This window comes from Typha latifolia, chromosome 12 (genome assembly GCF_019914945.1).
Source record: "Typha latifolia isolate L0001 chromosome 12, TyphaL0001v2, whole genome shotgun sequence".
NCBI classification, from domain to species: Eukaryota; Viridiplantae; Streptophyta; class Magnoliopsida; order Poales; family Typhaceae; genus Typha; species Typha latifolia.
This window is the reverse complement of record NC_133097.1, coordinates 8,315,672-8,333,660: the sequence shown is the minus strand read 5'-3', so window position 1 is coordinate 8,333,660 and position 17,989 is coordinate 8,315,672. Positions and strand designations below refer to the sequence as shown.

Here is a 17,989-nt window from a genome sequence, read left to right as displayed (position 1 = left end):
CGTCATAGTTGGCGAGGTTTATTCGCTCCCCTCCCCTAGCTCGTACCCTCCTTCCTCTTTTCTCCCTTCTCTTTTCTCTCTTCTTTCTATTCTTCCTCTCCCTTTACCAAAAGCTCGAGGCATCTTTCCCTCTCAGCGCGTTGATCGTTGCTCTCCACCGCACTAACTGCTACCCCTCACCGCGCCCACCGCTACTCCTCACCATGCCCACCGATAGGGAGAAGGTTCAAACCCGTTCGTAGTAGTAGCCTATGCTCACCAACGTCTATATTTCTAGCAATATCTATTTAGTCGTAGATGCCATGCTTTTTGGGGGTCCACAACAATATTATTTTATTTGCCCTGATGTTGATTTAGGGTGTTGTATGTTTTTTTTTTAACTTGTTGTTCTTAGTGGGTAATCTTCAATCCTTCTACCTTTGAGAATTCTTATGGTCATGCCTTAAACTGTTGGATTGACAAAACTTGCAGGCTAACTCGAGGCTATTCACTCATAGGAGTTTCTGGAGCTGTTCTTCATTTTAATTTTATATTGTACCTCATGCATAATGTTTTATTTTAAAGTACTGGACCGTCTATTGTAGGTCAAGTGTGGAGTTTGTATCAAAGAGTCGTTGCTATTTTCCCTCTTTTTTATGTATCATGTTATATTGATGTAACTCTTAGATGTTAATAAATTAACCTACGTGTGAGCTTCTCTTTCAAAAAAAAAAGTCAAAAATCATAAGCAAGAAAGAACGAAGAAGAAGGTAGATTTTAGACCATTAATTGAATATAATATGACACTTTCAAACAAGATTTTAAGATAAGTTGTTAATTAAAGAGGTAGGAAATCTACCTTATTAGTCAAAACATAAGCTTTTGCTTATGGAGCAAATTAACAATTGTGCCAAATAAATGAAATCGACACGCCTCTCTAAGCTATAAATAATAATAAAAAATTCTGTCAGAGATGAAAAGACTACACATTAATATTGCAAATAAGCTATAACTAACGAAATGATATGTTTACTTATACTTCGTTTGTTATCCCATTTTATGGAAAGCTCTTTGTGGACTAATCAAATCCCCACTCCTCTAAGATGCAAACTTCAAAAAACTGAGATCCCCACAAGCTACTACAATTGCCCTTCTTTCCCCTCCTTTCCTTTGATTCCTAGTTGAAGTCAATATCTTAGAGGCATGCAGTGAGCTGGAATCACAGAATATATTCTCTCTAAGTTTTTTTCTCTTTCTCTCTCTCTTGGTACTGCCAAAGTGCCAAGCCTGCAAGCTTCTACTGCAACGTTACAATCCTTAGACATCAGCAGAGACATCAGCAGGAGCAGCAGCAACCAAACAAGAAGCCATACACATTAATCCTTGGGTTCACCTGCTTCCCAATATATTGTTCTCTTTCCCCCTTGTATTTATCTATGATATAAGCCTAGGCCCACTTCCCTTCAATACCTTGCCGTTTAAGCACTCTTTCCTTCCTTCTTATTTCATCTTACCACTTTCTCTTCCTCTTCTCTCTCTTCTCTCTGGATCTCCATTGCCAAGGAGCATGCCTCAATGTCCACAGAAAGGTGAGTACGACTGTAACGCTACTTTTTTCTCCAAATCATTGCTCAACAAAGCCAAAGCATATAACCTTTTCCCATATCGATCGATCTCTTGCACCAAAACCCTAAAAGAAGCCATGTGAAGCTATATATCCAATCCTAGACATTTTTTTTGTTGCTTTAATTCGTTGACCTGTTACACACCAGGGAGAGATTTGATGAGGTTAGCAAGAAGATCAAGAGAGAAGCCGACATCATGGCGATCGATCGGATGGGGAGGCGATTAGGCCAGGCAGGAACCCTAAACACCATAACCCCATGCGCCGCCTGCAAGCTCCTGCGGCGGCGCTGCGCTCAGGAGTGCCCCTTCTCCCCTTACTTCTCGCCTCACGAGCCGCAAAAATTCGCCTCGGTGCACAAGGTCTTCGGCGCGAGCAACGTCTCCAAGATGCTAATGGTGATAACCCTTCAACTTCACATTATTTATCTCCATTCCCAAGAAATGGACATCTATGAACTAGCTTCGCTGGTGTTGGTTTATATAGGAGGTTCCCGAGTCACAAAGAGCCGATGCGGCGAATAGCCTTGTATATGAAGCGAGCTTGAGGTTAAGAGATCCGGTTTATGGATGCATGGGGGCGATCTCGGGGTTGCAGCAGCAAGTGCAGGCATTAGAAGCTGAGCTCCAAGCTGTAAGAACTGAGATCTTGAAGCATAAGTACAGGCAAGTTAGTTCTAATAATATTATTGCTACCGCTCATGCTGCTTTGCTGACATCTTCTATGACGATGTCGGTAGCTGCACCATCGTCTATGATGAATCCGACCACCCCTCCGGCATCTGCTGCCTCATCTTCATCTGCTTATAACATCCCTCCTTCGATATCTACAGATTATAGTTCCATCACAACCAACGAAAATGATGCATACTTTGGCTGAAAAGTATTTCCAAAATTTTCCTCTTTTGCATATGATCTACCTTCAGCAGCAAACTAAGTAACATTTTTTCTTTGTTTAGTTCAAATTTAGACCCTAGATAATGGTGAGGATTTCATACTCCATAGTCATCTATTATATATTGTTGTTGATTGTTCAAATTTGCTCTTATTTGTTACCTTTCTGCTATGTACATGTAGATTTATGGGAAGAACTTTTTTATGATTTTAAAGATAAAATGAGTTGAAATAGTCTGATTTGCTCTCATTTGTGCCAACCTCCCACTTTATTGCTCAGGGAGCTAGCGATTTTAGAGACAAGTTAATTGCTTTTCTTTTTTTCTTAGTCCCTTGTTCTAAAGATGTGATAAATGGTTAGATTAACAAGTTAATTGATCTAGGGTTTCCGTCATAATTTTCTGTGCCATTAAGTTTAAATTAGAAAGAGGGGGACAGAAAGTATAGCTGATTTGGTTCTCCCAATGTAGGTCTGCAAAGAAGCTTCTAAGTATTTTTCTTGTCCACGTGGTTAAGCTCATAGGGATATGAGCAGAGGTTTTGACTGATCTACTATTTCGAGTTAAAAAATAAATAAAATCTATTATACTGTAGTTTCTAAACTATTTATTAAATTTTCATAATTGTTATTATATAAGTGTTACGTCAGTGAGATAAATCGCCATTTTAGAAAGTGATTAAAAAAATCACTCTTGAGATAATGACTTATATAGTAATATATTAGAAGAGGAATGAGTTATCCTAAACCAATAGAAATTGTTAATTGAGTGAGCAATTCTATATACTGCTTTTTGTGAGAGTAATTTACTCAAAAAATGTAAATGACCCATTATGTGGTAAAATTATACTAGGAAATTAACTGTATATGTACTGGATTCAGCAACTTATAATTTGGATATTCAACATATTACTATTAGAATCATTAATGCTTTAATTGCCATTAAATTGAACTTTTATTGTGCTTAACTAGAACCATCGTTCAAGTTTTACATATGGTAGTGATTTTGCCATTATTTTCATTACCTCGATCTTCTTTGTTATATTTAGGAATAATTACATCAAGACTTCAAAACTATTACCCTGTCACGAGCATCTCTCTCTCTTATTTTATACTCATTAATCTCATAAATTATAGAAAATCTCTCACCTCCTAAAGGCGTTAATAGAAATGTGAAATTATTATTTTACTATCAACTTTCCTCTCTTTTTAGCTCTAAAATAAGTACAAATATCCTTATAAAACCTGAAATTGATAACAGAAATATTTTTTGTAACAATATATAACTAACAGAATGCATTGAGGTTTTGGGAATATATCGCAAAGAATATATGAGGGGGTCTATATATAATTGTCTCTTATATTTATAACCAATAAATATGCCAAAAATCTTGAAACACCCATATGTTTGTACTATATTTTCAACAACAAAAGAAAGGCCACCCCCACATTCTTGTTTCATATGATTTGATCAAACTAAAAATAGTAAAATACAAGGTAAACTGAAATAAACACGAAATGAAAAAGGTCCCTTATATACATATGTGTTTATTTAGAGAGAGAGAGAGAGAGAGTAGTTCTCTTGGTTATGTGGTCAACGATCTGGCCAGCACATTGCAATACTAAAACAATGGGGCCTTTCCTTAGCTTGCAGAGTTCTCCCTTACGAACACTTAGAAGCCATAAGTTATTCATGGGGAATTGTACGACTTGCACGTTGATCCCTTACCACCTTCATCAAGACTTCATGCTTATTAATCACTTCCTGTGGACGTGATGGGATTTGGTCCACCGTCGTGGTTGCTTGAAATGACCGCATCATAGCTTGTCTTTACTCAACTCCCATCTCAAAATTAACCATTACTTAAAGTCTCCAAACCAATCCCAACTTTATACTTCTCCATATGGAGGCGATTAGACTTTATCATGTCTTTATTTTTTATCGATTGTTTAATAGTTTCATTGACTTCGATCCTGTGCACTTAGAGAGGCTGCACGTGGTACATGTAATAGAATGGCTGCTATCACTTCGGTATTCGTTCCTGAGCACAATTAAGAGGTTATCGTACTACTATATTGATGTTAAACAACTGGAACTAATTTCGCCATTTGAATAGCAGAAGAACTGGTAGGCTGCTAGGTTTTACAATTAGGTAAGTTAGTAACCCCATTTTTCTCAAATTTGGGCTGGTTCTTAGTTTGGGCTTGGGCTTGGGCTTGGGCTGTTTCCTAGAAAAATAAATAAACTAAGTTTAAGATGAGCCAGAGCTTCCAACAGATTAGTTCACCACCGTAGTTTAGTGAGTCCTACCAGCTCACGATAGAAATTATGATATAAATACTATCTATATTAGATATTTACTTTCCTATTCATTATTATTATATCATATCAAATCTATAAATTCATATGAGTTGAAATAAAATATCTGTCAACAGACCACTACTATTGATTTATTTCAAGAGAGCATCCTTTGGAAGAGAAGGAGCACCATAGAACATGGAGTTTTGTTGGAGAACATGACCTTATTTTGCAATCCAGTCTATAAATAAGAAATATATAACCGTATCTATATTTTGAGGTCTAAAACTCTTGAAGCCTACTATAAATGCTCAATTAATTGCCGATTAATTTCCAGTGAGAGAGAGAGAGAGAGAGAGAGCAAAGCCCGTGAGTGGCATTTGGAGGCATTGACAACTAGCAAATCACAAACGGATCCCCCAAAACACGCGCTTCGCTACGCTCACGTACCCCACCCACGCCAAGCCCCAAACAACTCTCGCCATTTGACGCTTTCTCTATATCCTTCTTCTCCTTCACGAGTCCCTTCTTCTCTCTCTCCTCCTCTCTCCGCGTTACCCCACTCTAATCTCTCTCATAAAAGTAATGTAGATATTATTGATTCAAACTTATAGGCCGAGTGAGTTAGATAACATAGAATCACTCTCTGATATACTTATTATAAAAGAAGAGTCGAACTTAAGCATAGAGGCTTCAGAACTTCTATCCTTTTTCACTAGGCTACCGTTTATCGTCTCTTCTCGAGTTGCGTCTAAACTTAAATCTTGGCTTCAGATGCTACCGACTAATAAGGAATTGAATAGTGGCAACCTTGAGAAGTTACTCGTTTAGGATTGTGAGGAACCTTCCTAATTAAAGGTGGCATCTTTCTATCTCTCCCGTGGTTCTTAGTTTGTTGCTTTCTATGGCAAGAGAACGTCTGATGCTATTATATATATATATATATACACACACACACACACACATACGGGCAGTTTGGGTAGTCCACAACACACGTGATCTACTTCATCTCTTCACTATAATTGGTGATCTAAGAGCACGAAGTATAACAATTTGGATAACTTCTCATAAGACGCAAAAGCTCATCTAGAGAGAGAGAGAGAGAGAGAGAGAGAGAGAGAGATGGTGTCAAAGAAGCAGAAGAAGGCGGCCTTGCAAGAGAAGCTGCAGCTTCTTCGTTCTGTTACAAACTCTAGTGCAGTAACTTATGAAATTCCATGCTAATTTCTTTTCTTTTTTCATTTCTTCTTACTCTGCCGTTGCTTCATCTTCTAGTACTATTGCCTTCCCATTTAAGTTGCAACTCTAGCACAAGCTTCTGCAAATTAATATCCCTTTGTATGATGATGTTAGCTAGCTTACCATTCTTTCTCTTTATCTAACAGCAAAATAAAACCTCAATTATATTGGACGCATCCAAATATATTCAACAGTTGAAGCAAAAGATATCGGCATGTGTACAAGAACTTGCAGAAGATAGCAGTAGGCCAACGGTATATATTATATCTGAATGCATGCCAATATGATATCTTATAATTTATTTATTTTTTCTAGATACTAACTTAGACGCATATGGTGTAATCTAAATATATTAGCAGGTAAGTGTTGCAACCCTAGGAAAGGGTCTTCTCATCAATGTATCCTCCACGAAGAGCTTCCCGGGTATGCTTGTCTCTATACTAGAGGTATTTGAGAACTTGGGAGTAGAAGTGCTAAACGCGAATATTTCCTGTACTGATACCTTTCGCCTTGAAGCAACTGGAGAAGTAAGATCAGAGAATTTTCTTCGCTAAAGTGATAATTTTGTTCTCTTGTTCTTTCATTTGAATGAATATAGTAAGGTAACAGACTCATAGTCTAGTAGATTTGAAACAAGTATAAGATGACATTTCCGAGATCCTAGCTACTTACCTAGTTACCTATGTGCATGCGTTAGTCCTCACGCGTGCATGCATTTAACTAATATATCTCCATGGCAAAAGCACAGTTTTGATACACATAACTTTAGAAAGATAGATATCTATTGTCAGACTTTTTATAAGCTCTAGCATTTAAGCGCGTACGCCCACCGGATTAAGAAAACAAAGATATCGAAAGAATAGGAAAGACAAGGCCTTTAAATCCAGCAATACTATGAGCTTAGAACACGGCATCGACCACGACTACGAGTACTCTAAAAGAAGACATCACAATCTGAAACATAAATATATATATATATATATAAAAATAGTGCGAAGTCACCAGGCGAAGCTCATTCACAAGAGTGCACACCAAAGCTATGCATCCAGTTGGTGGACCATCTAGAATCCAGAGGTCGAAGTTTCTTTGTTTTCACGAAACTTTATCCACAACAAGTTGGTCCTATTGTCTGCAAAATCTTTCACTTGCAGTTGAAGGTGTTACTAAAAGCAGCATAAATACTTATGTTTATAATTTTTGTCCGCATATATTATGTGCCGCTAAATATAATAAAAAGATCATTTTGTTCAACACTAATACGACTTTAAGCGGTATTTTGTAAAGTGTCAATGTTGATTTATAACGACACTTTGACAGCTTTTAGTAATATTTTCTAATTGCGATATAGCCTAAATTTTCTATAGTAATTTATTAATTTTTTTAATATAATATTTGGTTTAAGCATTGCGCTACTTCGTTATGACATCACTTGTATCATAATTCCATATATCTAGGATTTTGTTACATGTACACAAACACATCACATACTCTTAAATATAGGTATTCACTTGAGTAGTACTCTTGTGGGTTTAAGTTGTAGCATTAATTTTATGACGAGATTATATATATCACTTGGAGAATTAATTTGGCAGCATGGATGCTCAGATGGTGAAACAATATTAAATTTAACTCATTATATTGAGGTCAATGCGATCGTTTTCAGATGATTAAAATGGCTTACATTGTATAAGAATTCTCAAATTTAATCCCAAGCGAGTCTCATGAGTTCAATTCCCTTTAATAGATGTTGCGGTTATGATCTATTTTTTTGAGAGATTAGTTTATTTATTCAATCTATATATTAAAAAGAATTAATATTTTTATTTAGTCTACAGTTAGACTACAGGTTCATAATATATTAAAATTCTAACTTTCTTTCTCAAAAAACTATATATATATATATATATATATATATATATATATATATATTATATATATGAGGTTTTGGGCCCGAGCAAACCACGTCGATTTGGCCCATAACCTGTCACAAAGAAAGCCTTTGAATATTTTCAATAATTTCTTTGCAATCAGAGACAACTAGAAGCCCTCTTTTATTATTTTGCGATATCGAGGGGGCACAATGTAAATTAGTTGTATTGCATCATCGTTTAATCAGCATGGCATCAGCAACAGGGGATGGTCGACGCCATCGTAACATCACCATGACGACATGCTCCATCTGCCAATTTCACCACTATCGCTGTCATTGAGTGCCGGATTTTAAGTGTCGATATCAAGCTTTTTACATCACTTTAATTGCGATTTACCTTATCTTCTACTTTCACGATTGTAAAATCTAGTGGAAAACTTAAAAAGAGAAAGAGGTTAGAGGTTAGTTTAGTTAGTTGCTTGCTTTTCCTTTTCCCAAAAATTTTTCCAATGTAACTTCAAAGTTACAATCTAGTTTTTAACACTTTTCCACTCTCTCCACACTAGGAATTAGCACCTCCTAATTAGCTTCATAGCCTTCTAATTTTTTTAACACAAATTGGTGATAAAAAGCTTAAGGGAAGGGAAATTTATAAAACTTATCTTCTATAATTCTACTATATTTGTATTTATTATCTGACTCTACTCTATGAGCAATTGTAAAATTTGAAAAAGATAGTCATGATAATAAAAGCAAAACATAACGTGCAAATTATATCCTTTCAAAGTTCTTTCTCTGGCCCAATATTTTTGACTCCAAAGATGTATCGAGTTGATGGGTAATTGATTTTAAGAGCGGTTACGTCCCAAACGAGGAAAAATAAAAACTAAGAGTTGTTATCCGACTGATTAGCTATAAGTCGGGCAAACGATACCAAGTAATTTCGTGCCAATTTCAGATTTTGTCATCAAATACGTGGTGCAAATTAATCGCCTATAGATATGAATGTGATTAGTGTCCACGTCCTTTTCATGAATACAGTCCGGAATGTATCAAGATCGCTAGTTCTAGTGGTAGCTAACTTTCGACTAATATCCAAATCATTCTTGGCCGCCTTCTCTTTTTTCCTTTCCTTTTTTTTCAATTAAGTCCAAATTTTGCCTATATCCATTGCCAACCATGCACTCTTCTATAGAAGATATCCTGAGGAAAGATATTGTTGAGGGAGTTATCATGAATGGTCATATAGATTGGGATGGAATATATAACATTCCAAGTTTATTATTCTTACTATGTTTGTCATTATATACGAATAAAAATATACTATTGAAATGCGACCTCGTGGATGACCCTTGTCAATGCCGGGGTCTGATCTGGAGGGGAACAGTTTCTTTGATCGACATTTAGGAAGGGAAAGAAAAAAATTTCTCTCCTTTCGCCCTCATATTTTATATGTTTATTATAATTCATATTTTATATTTGTTTTCACTATTTTTACAATACATCTACAGAGGCCCTGAAATGAAACTCAAGTTGTTTTTAGGGTGCTAAAAGGAGTTTTTGACATACTTGCCCTCCCAAATTCTTTTTAAACTTATCTACAAAACTATATGCCTTTTGACATTGAGTCAGCAATTTACAAAGTGACATTGAGAAATTTTTTTCATATAAATTATTCATTTGGATTAGCAATTTAAAATACATCTACTTTCTAGATTCGTATATAAATTTTAAAGTGTACGAGAGAATTGTAATAAAATTTTAAATTAGACTTAAATTAGTCAAAAACTCTGAAAAAAAAAAAAGGTGTTGGACACATTCAAGAACCATAATTGCAAACCATAGTACGCATTACTTTCGGCTATTTAATAGTGAGCATGCCAATCCATGTGCATGCAAGATACAAAAGGTTAATCCTTCATTTACACCATTAATATTTTGGTTGCCTATGATGCCCAACATGGAGAAGGGTGACCTACCACTATTAAGGCTATGCTATAATTACAACCACCAAGTTTTTCTTTATATTTTCTTTCTTTTTTATGACGGCTAATATCTGTTAGCACTATAAGGCTGCAAAGAAGAAAATTCTCTTTTTTTTAGAAAAAAATGTTAATTCTAAGTATGAACATTCTAATAAGAGGTTGAACCTGGACGGCCATTATAGTCGCAATGCGTGCTTAGTGCTGCAATACAGTGTGGGTGGATATATTTCTTGTGATTGGAAAGGTGATCTCCCACTTTGCTTTTGCTGCATGCAAATGCGAATGCTTGGCATTGACTAACATCAATCCTCCAACAAATGTTTCAACTGTCACATGTTTAGCATTGCCGTATAAGGCAAATCTCTTGAACTTCATAGTAGAAAAGATGAGAATCCAATAACTCGTTTTTGGTTTTTAAGTGTTTAATTGCTGGTCTGGTCAATCTGGAGGATGCCCACATGAATACCATGTTTATTGTTTGTGAATTGGTACGAAGTTGATTAGAAGTCAAAGTTTTTTTTTTTTTTTTTTTGAAAGAGAGAGCCTAAAGGCAGAATGATTCATTAAGGAGCAAGAATTATAATGAAAAACCTAACTTATAAAGAGTAAGGGAGATAGAGTGATGAGTTTTTGACAGAAGCCTCACACTTAGTCTACAATAGACATCACAATAATTTAATTCAGATAATCAAGCTCGAGGACACAACACAAAATAAAATGTAGAACAACCCAAGAGATTTTTAGGAGCAAAGAGTCTCGTGTTCAGTATTATCAATCTAATAACTACATGTTCCGTCTATCTAGCAGTTCAAGATATAGCCCTGAGAATTTGCAATCCAGGAGGATCGGAGATCACCCACCTAAAAATATAAATTAAAAGAAGAATACTAACAACACCCTAATACTACTACAGAGCATAACAACATTATACAGTCGAGGACCACCAAAAATTATAATATTTGTAGCTTAATAGATAGATGCTAGTAGCACAGCCTATTACTATGAACGGGTTTTGGATCCTCTTTCGACCTAGAGGGCCTTATCTCCTTGACAAAGCAGTGAATCATGTCGGGTAAAGAGCACCAAGGGTGAGGGAGAGGAGGAGAAAAAGAGTGGCAGTGGCGGCGATGAAGAGTAGCAATGGCAAAGGGATTTTGGGTAAATCTGAGCCTGACGAAGGAGGCGGCAAGAGGGAGGGATGCAATGGGCTCGGATTCGGCGAAAGGGTGGCGGCTAGGCTTGGATCTAGTGAAAGGGTGGTAGCTAGGCTCGGATCCGGCAAAAGAGAGAAGAAGAAGAGCAGTGGTGGGAAGTGACAGCAGAAGGGGTTGTGACGACGGGAAAAACAATGAAGTTGATCGGCGACAACATAGTGGTGGGAAGGAGGAGATCTTGAGCTTTTGGAGAATCGGAGAGAAAGAAGAGAGGGCAAAAGAGGGAGAGGAGAGATTTCTCCCCTCCCCCTCCCCTAGCCTGTCGGCTAAGGGAGGGGAGTGGGAAAAGCCTCACCGACAATAGGCAAGGGAGCAAACCTCCTTAGAGGGAGGAGAAAAATTCTGCGCCAAACCCTAGCAAAGCTAATAATAAGTCAAAGTAATTGCAAACATGCTAAAATGGGATTCTTTTACTTTGAAACATATGTATGTATCTCCCTGTAAAGTCCATTATCATATATATTAGATTTCTTTTACTATATTTCGATGCAAAATGCCCTGAAGTCCTAAGAACATTGTGTATCTCATAAAACTAGCCAAATCTATGAGATGGTGTTAGTTTTTTGGTCTCCGAGCAAAACTGCGAGACCTTGTATACAAAACTGTACATAGAAGAGCTGCAATGGAACAAACCGAGCCCCAGATGATGAAAGTCGTATTGTAGCATCCAGTACCAAAGCATCTGTGGTTTCCTCCAGCTCGTTGCTGGTAAAGGAAAGCAGCAAGGTAGCCAAAGCAGAAGGATCCTACAGGGATATTTGTGACAACTATGTTGTGATTCACTCCAAAATTCTTGGTGCCGAAGAGCTCCGGCGTCGCTGAGACGGCGATCGACGTAATCGCACCTGTGCATGCACCGATGATTCCAGTGCTCATGTACAAGAAGCATGTCCTTGGATTGAGTAGTAGGAAGAAGGCTCCTGCCATTGGAGCCATCAGTGCTGCCATGGACGCCGGTCTTGATATCATGTATCCACTCCTGAACAATTCAAAGGGTTATAATTAGTCCAAGCATGTATAAAAAGATTTTTTTTTGAAAAAAAAAATTAGATGTTGGTGGGTAGCTTACTTTGATGAGTAGTAGTCTAAGAAAGATGGAAGAAGGCGACCAAAGAAGCCAAAGGAGGACGATAAGGAGACCAGAGTAGAAGTCTCACCGAGTCCACGAGACTCGGCTATTTGTCCAAGATTGTTCAAGAAGACCAAGCCTAGCGTAGCACTGAACATGTAGCTAAAAAAATACAACCAAAAATCTAATTTTCTTAGCATCTCAAGACCTCCGACTTCATTTGACCCTTCAGTTCTCCCCACTTCAATCACTTGCTCCTTCACCTCTGCTTCTATAACTCCCTCTCCAGATTCAACCTCTTCTAATTTCACATCATGGACTCTAATTTCCCTCTTCTCACTCCATATCTTGCTTATGCTCTCTCTGAACGTGACAATTACTGGCACAAGCAAGGGCAGAACAAGTAGGACTCCCATACTTAACATATGCTCTCTTGATGATAGTCCATTTAGACCAGAGCCAATGCTGCCAACTACTGCACAAACTCCAGTTGCTAATGTGATTGCAAACATGACGAGGAACGCGGAGTCCGTTCGCGTCTCGACTGTTGTTTCAATCGCACGAAGAAATGGCGCAACTATTGATGTGATCAGCATAGGCATCACAGCATTGAGGAGGAGGTATGTCTTTGCGTTTAAAATTTTCTTTGGAGGGAAGATAGCATCAGCCACAGTTGTGTAGATTTTAGCACTTAGTCCGACGTAGCTTGTCGATATCCCGACCGCAACGCGGCTATCAGAAGGGAAGTTTCTGATACAGATGAGGTAGCAAACTGTGTTAATCCAACATATGCCATTTCCAGCCAGGGCAGTGAGCACAAAGAGATGCCAATAGGATAGACCAGAGTTGTCTAAGAAGAGGAACTGAAAGCCATAGCCTATAAGCCCAAAAACCGCGCCGATCACCGCGACGGACCAGAGGGGAAGGTAGATAGCAGCAAGTCCAGAGAACCAGCCAAAGAGCTTCCCAGCATCAGAGGCAAAGGCCAAGAAGTTAAGCTGCACTTGAGAGATGTGTTTGAGATCCTTGAGCTGAGATGAGTACACAGGGAAATCAGAATTTGGTCCATTGATGGTTTGGAGCCAGATGGTACCAACCAAGCTCAACCAATGGAGTGATGAGTGAGAAGGCATGGCTACAACTCTCTGCAAGAACAAAGGAGTGATTAATGGTGCTTATATAACCAAGGAATGTAGATGGTCACAGTGACAATTTAATGTAGATTGAGATGGATGTGGCTGTGAGCCGACTATGTGGTTACTTGTTGGCCATTATGAAAAAGTAGTTGATGGCCGTAAGCAAGCGCAAGACCTGATAGAGTACAACAGAACAGGGTGGAGAATACAGTTCAGTAACTTTGGAAACTTTCGGTTCTCCTGCATTATTGTAGAATGGTAAATTTGCAGAATAAAATCTAAGAACAATACTTCTATTACCCAAAGGCCACAAAAACGTGTGCCATTACGCCATGGCATGGCGAGCGGATGCTATGCAGCATATATGCAGGAATTTAATGCAGTCAGATACTTGGCAACCCCTCATTGGCTGTCAACAGGATATTCTTCAGTTCTTGCCGTAGATCATAGATGACAAAATCACAAGGATAAGGACATCTCTGTGCAGTTATCTATTTATTCATTTATTTTGATTAAAAAGTGTAGTTATATTGAAAGAACTACAGTTTTGTATCCATACCTCATGATATGCTGATTCGACAAGCCAAGAAACCAAGGACAAAAAGAGAAGCTAAACTGCAAGACAATCATCTTTGTGAACCTTTTGGGTTTCACCAAATTTCTGTTGGAAAATACTGGATCCATGTAAATGATAAACACCACTAGATCCTCATTTGATTGTTTTTTTTAAACATTAAGTGCAGTTGTTAAAAGAAGAAAGCATTCAGACACAACTCTGAAAGAATTTGCATAATTTACGCTTTCTGTTATTAACGACATAATAAAGAATGTATGTTCTCTGTTCTACATTAGAAAGTTACTCATATACACTGCATATTTGATGGGCTTCTCTGTAGCTCCTTTACATAGGAAGTGGGCCGAAGGTTCTTTCTCAGCAACTTCCAGATTCTCTATACACTTCCCTCAGTATGCATTCCTTATTGCAGGAAGAATCGTGTCGATACACCTTATAAGAATTTAATTGTAGCACACATGGGATCTGTATTGCCGCAGTAACTCCAATTGCTCTTATTTCAAGCCTCCTCGGATTTGATGTTGAAAACCATAACCATGCTTATTCGCGAACCGATACATCTGGTCATATCCAGCAAGAACTCCAGCCCCTGCCATTCCAGAAAGCATATTTGCACCAACTCCTCGATACAGCGCAGGAAAACCCTCCTTGGAGATAATGTGCTTCAATGCATGGAAGGTGTTACGATACTTGGAAGGCTGCCCGGAAGTTAACATCATTCTTCTTCGGAGTGTATCAAATGGGTATGCACAGGCACCAGAAAATGTTGTCACGCTCCAACCTAATGCAAAACTGGCCAAGAAGTTTCCCTGTTGTAGCAATGAAAGCCACAGCTCTCAGGAGAAAAATCAAGGTATCTGCAAACAAATATTGAGCTAGCAAATTCTAGGGAAACCATTGGAGTTGTTGCTTTGGCATATGATTATATGTGACTACGCAATGCTAAAAGCCTAGAACAGTAAGAAAGTTCTTTGTTAACAGCTAGGAATTATCTCTATCTCCTAATATTCTTTGTTAGCAGCTAGGAATTATCTCTATCTCCTAATACAGTGGTTGAAAGTAAAAGAAGTTCATGTTGGATTAAAAGCTGACCAGAAGCAACAATGAGGACTTAATTTGTAGGAATTCTTAATAGGTGGCGAGAACATAAAAATTCATTACCAAATCAAAGGTTCTTTTGCCTTAAAGGGAGCTAAAAGAAGTTGCTTATCAAAAAGTGGGTATGCTTTAGATGGAGTGCACTAGTGGGCAGTCCATTTTTGATACAGCTAACAGTTCGAAAATTGTAAAAATGTGAGAGTAACCAATTAAAGGAAAAGGACGCACATAAATTAATCAAGAAGAAAAAGAAAACGAAACAGAAATTGCAAAAACCTATTAAGTTTATAGACATTGTAAACATAAACAAAATCATGCCAAAGCTCCAATTAAGCTTAATGTAAGAAATAAATGTTCTAAAGATGATATATTCAATAATCAGAAAATCAGAAGTTGCCCATGCCAAAGCTCCAATTAAGACGTCTACATACATCAATATTATTATTTCTTTTGGGAAAAAGTAAATAGATTGATTACTTTCTGAAAGGAACTAGGTACTTACCTCCAAAGGTCCAATTAAAACAGTAGGTTTCATGGTATCATAGATGCCAAAGTACAGACCCCGGTACAGAGTAATACCAAAAATTGATACTCCGAAACCTCGATAAAGACCAGCAATACCATCACTTGCCAGGGTCTTCCTGTAGACATCCAGCATCCCTTTAAACTGGCGTTGGCTATTAGCTCGGCATTCAATTGCATCAGTGCCTAGACGAGTTCTTGCATAATCTAAATGATATAGAAGTGATGAAGTTGTAGCTCCAGCAGCACTCCCAGATGCTACATTGCCTGCTAACCACTTCAAATATCCATCCTTTTCCTTTTGGCAGCCAAAAATGCTCTTGAAGTACCCCTTAAATGCAAAATTGAAGGCCTGTGGAGGAATGGTACATAAAGAAAAGTTCCAATCAAAATTTCCAGGTTTTAGAGAACAAAAAAACATTGGCAAAGTCGTGTAAAAAAACAAAATAGTGCACCCTAGGTGTCAAGTAAGTGAATATCATAGAAGGCACATAGAGAACTTTGGTGCTGTATGCTCTTCAAGAATATATAGTCAGCTATCGTATTATTACTCAACCACCTGTCACCTTATGTACATACTACTATTAGTGATCAGAGAAATCCTATTGACTAAAGTAACATAGTTAATAAGAGTAGAGAAGTGCAGTTTTCACCAAACATAAATAAATTTGAAAAAGATCACCACACTGTATTTCCTTTAGATAAGCAAATTCCACATTTAACTAAGAGATGCAGCAATTTACCGAATAATTAAATTATTAAAGTTTTACTTTGATCAAACAAGCGAAAGAGCCCATGAAGTGCTAATATATTACTTAGCTGTGACTACATGATCACTGATAAACAAGGAACAATATCTTGCTTTCCTTCTAGTGCTACTAGAGTTGGAGTACATGTATATATATATATAATCTTTATATTTATGTATATGTATATATATTATATATTATATACGTATATATTATTTGTGTTTCAGAGGTTCTGGTGGCTGGCAAACCGTTAAGCTGTCAAAGAAGAGAGCCCTCTATTGTTGCATTTGCTTAGAGTTCTCAAAAGGAACCATCATATACATGTTTGTGTTTTTATTTCAATTCCTCCTGAGAAATATTTCGATGTAATTCTTCTTAAAGGTATTAAAGTAGCATTATCTCCAACTTATACAGCCACTAATCAAAATGACAAACTCAATTCTCATTCAGCAAACACCAATAAAAAGCCAGAGTTCCTATTCCAACAGCAGCCTCCCCATATCTTTGTGTCAAATGCTCATAACATCTCATATGGTTCTTATCAGAATCAGCATCAGAATCAGAATCTTACGAATACCACATTCCTTGATAGCTAATTGTATTTATAATTCCAGGAATGTTCCCCTTCTATTATATATTGATCTGATTACTACTGCATATCACGATATTCCTTTACAAAAACCAAAATTTCGATTCAATCCGGTCATCAAACGAGTAAAAGAAAAGGAAGCCAATTCCCATCTCAATCCAATATTACCAGATAATACAAAAAGGAAAGAACTTGAAGACGATATACCAACCTGGGTAGGGAAGTATCTAATGACATTGGCCTGGTTCCCTCTCCAGAGCTTGAGCACACCCTCCTCTCTTAGAATCCTAGAGAAGCAATCTCGAATCCCCTTATAAGGCCGCTTTAGATATCCCCTCTTAAGCATTTCCCCTTGGTTCTGGAGCAGTAGCTTCACCCTCTCCACCGGCGCCGCCCCGCTCTTCGCCACCACGGCGGCGGCGCCGCCCATCACGAAGTCCGCCGCCATCGTAGCCGGCGCTCTTGCCGTCGCGGTGGCGCCGTCGTTGGCGGCCCCCATCTCGCTATCCGCCTCGTATTTATTCCTTTATCCAAGTTATTCTCGCATCATATGATATAACGAGAATAGCTCCTATTTATTCACGAAGATAGATAAGGAGAAGGAGATCAAGTGGATGACTCAAAATTCCATAAATGAATTGGTGGCGAATTAGGATTCTAAACATCAGCAACTTAACCAACCCCTTCAATTGAATAAATATTTATCGACGGTGGAAGTTTGAACCAAACCTAATCTGATTAAATTAATGCAGATCATGCCACAAAATCCAAATCAGCATTTCCACGTATATATATATATATATATATATATATATATATATATATATATAGTGTGTGTGTGTGTGTGTGTGTGCGCGCGCGCGTGTATTTAAGATGCATCCTTAGCCTCTATCTTTCGTTTGGCGATAAGATAGGCCAAGGGTCACTATCCCGTCTTTTGTTGTTAATTATAGAGCTACAAAATTTATACATCTTTTATCACTTAAGCTTTTAGTTGTGACTGAAGTTGTACACTTGAAGTGTTGCTATCTGATTTACAAGAAGATTCGAAACTTGATGATGCAAGCTATTCTTCCCGTCCACAAAGCAGAATAAGTACCAATAATTACCTTGATCTCCATTCTTTAACATATATTATCTCAAAGACATTT

At 37.6% G+C, this 17,989-nt stretch overlaps 3 protein-coding genes and 1 long non-coding RNA gene across 4 annotated transcripts; 2 read left to right on the top strand and 2 right to left on the bottom strand.

Annotated features, from left to right (window-relative positions):
* The first annotated feature begins 1,421 nt into the window (after positions 1-1,421).
* LOC140799100 (LOB domain-containing protein 15-like) lies at positions 1,422-2,680 on the top strand. Its single transcript, XM_073153247.1, has 3 exons — positions 1,422-1,568; positions 1,752-2,001; positions 2,090-2,680. Exons 1-3 carry the CDS (start codon positions 1,555-1,557, stop codon positions 2,480-2,482), a joined length of 657 nt encoding a protein of 218 aa, XP_073009348.1. The 5' UTR covers positions 1,422-1,554; the 3' UTR covers positions 2,483-2,680.
* Positions 2,681-5,755: 3,075 nt separating this feature from the next.
* Positions 5,756-6,668, top strand: LOC140799145 (uncharacterized). The gene is made up of 3 exons (XR_012110954.1): positions 5,756-5,993; positions 6,179-6,286; positions 6,389-6,668. It is a non-coding gene; the product is annotated as an uncharacterized lncRNA (long non-coding RNA).
* A 4,864-nt stretch (positions 6,669-11,532) lies between these two features.
* Positions 11,533-13,404, bottom strand: LOC140799344 (protein NUCLEAR FUSION DEFECTIVE 4). The gene is made up of 2 exons (XM_073153646.1): positions 12,171-13,404; positions 11,533-12,080 (listed from the first exon to the last, which is right to left on the bottom strand). The coding sequence occupies exons 1-2, from the start codon at positions 13,301-13,303 to the stop codon at positions 11,657-11,659; spliced, it is 1,557 nt and encodes a 518-aa protein (XP_073009747.1). The 5' UTR covers positions 13,304-13,404; the 3' UTR covers positions 11,533-11,656.
* A 686-nt stretch (positions 13,405-14,090) lies between these two features.
* LOC140799346 (ADP,ATP carrier protein ER-ANT1) lies at positions 14,091-17,521 on the bottom strand. Its single transcript, XM_073153647.1, has 3 exons — positions 17,050-17,521; positions 15,481-15,852; positions 14,091-14,689 (listed from the first exon to the last, which is right to left on the bottom strand). Exons 1-3 carry the CDS (start codon positions 17,335-17,337, stop codon positions 14,375-14,377), a joined length of 975 nt encoding a protein of 324 aa, XP_073009748.1. The 5' UTR covers positions 17,338-17,521; the 3' UTR covers positions 14,091-14,374.
* Between the last annotated feature and the right edge of the window lie 468 nt (positions 17,522-17,989).

Bases quoted from the DNA above. Each gene is read 5' to 3' on its own strand.
- LOC140799100 (XM_073153247.1), top strand. The intron at 2,002-2,089 runs GTGATAACCCTT...TGGTTTATATAG, and splicing joins ACGTCTCCAAGATGCTAATG to GAGGTTCCCGAGTCACAAAG.
- LOC140799346 (XM_073153647.1), bottom strand. From the start codon at position 17,337: ATGGGGGCCGCCAACGACGGCGCCACCGCGACGGCAAGAGCGCCGGCT. The intron at 15,853-17,049 runs GTTGGTATATCG...ATTCCTCCACAG, and splicing joins TTAGATACTTCCCTACCCAG to GCCTTCAATTTTGCATTTAA. The intron at 14,690-15,480 runs GTAAGTACCTAG...TTGCTACAACAG, and splicing joins TTTTAATTGGACCTTTGGAG to GGAAACTTCTTGGCCAGTTT.
- LOC140799344 (XM_073153646.1), bottom strand. From the start codon at position 13,303: ATGCCTTCTCACTCATCACTCCATTGGTTGAGCTTGGTTGGTACCATC. The intron at 12,081-12,170 runs GTAAGCTACCCA...TGAATTGTTCAG, and splicing joins TTAGACTACTACTCATCAAA to GAGTGGATACATGATATCAA.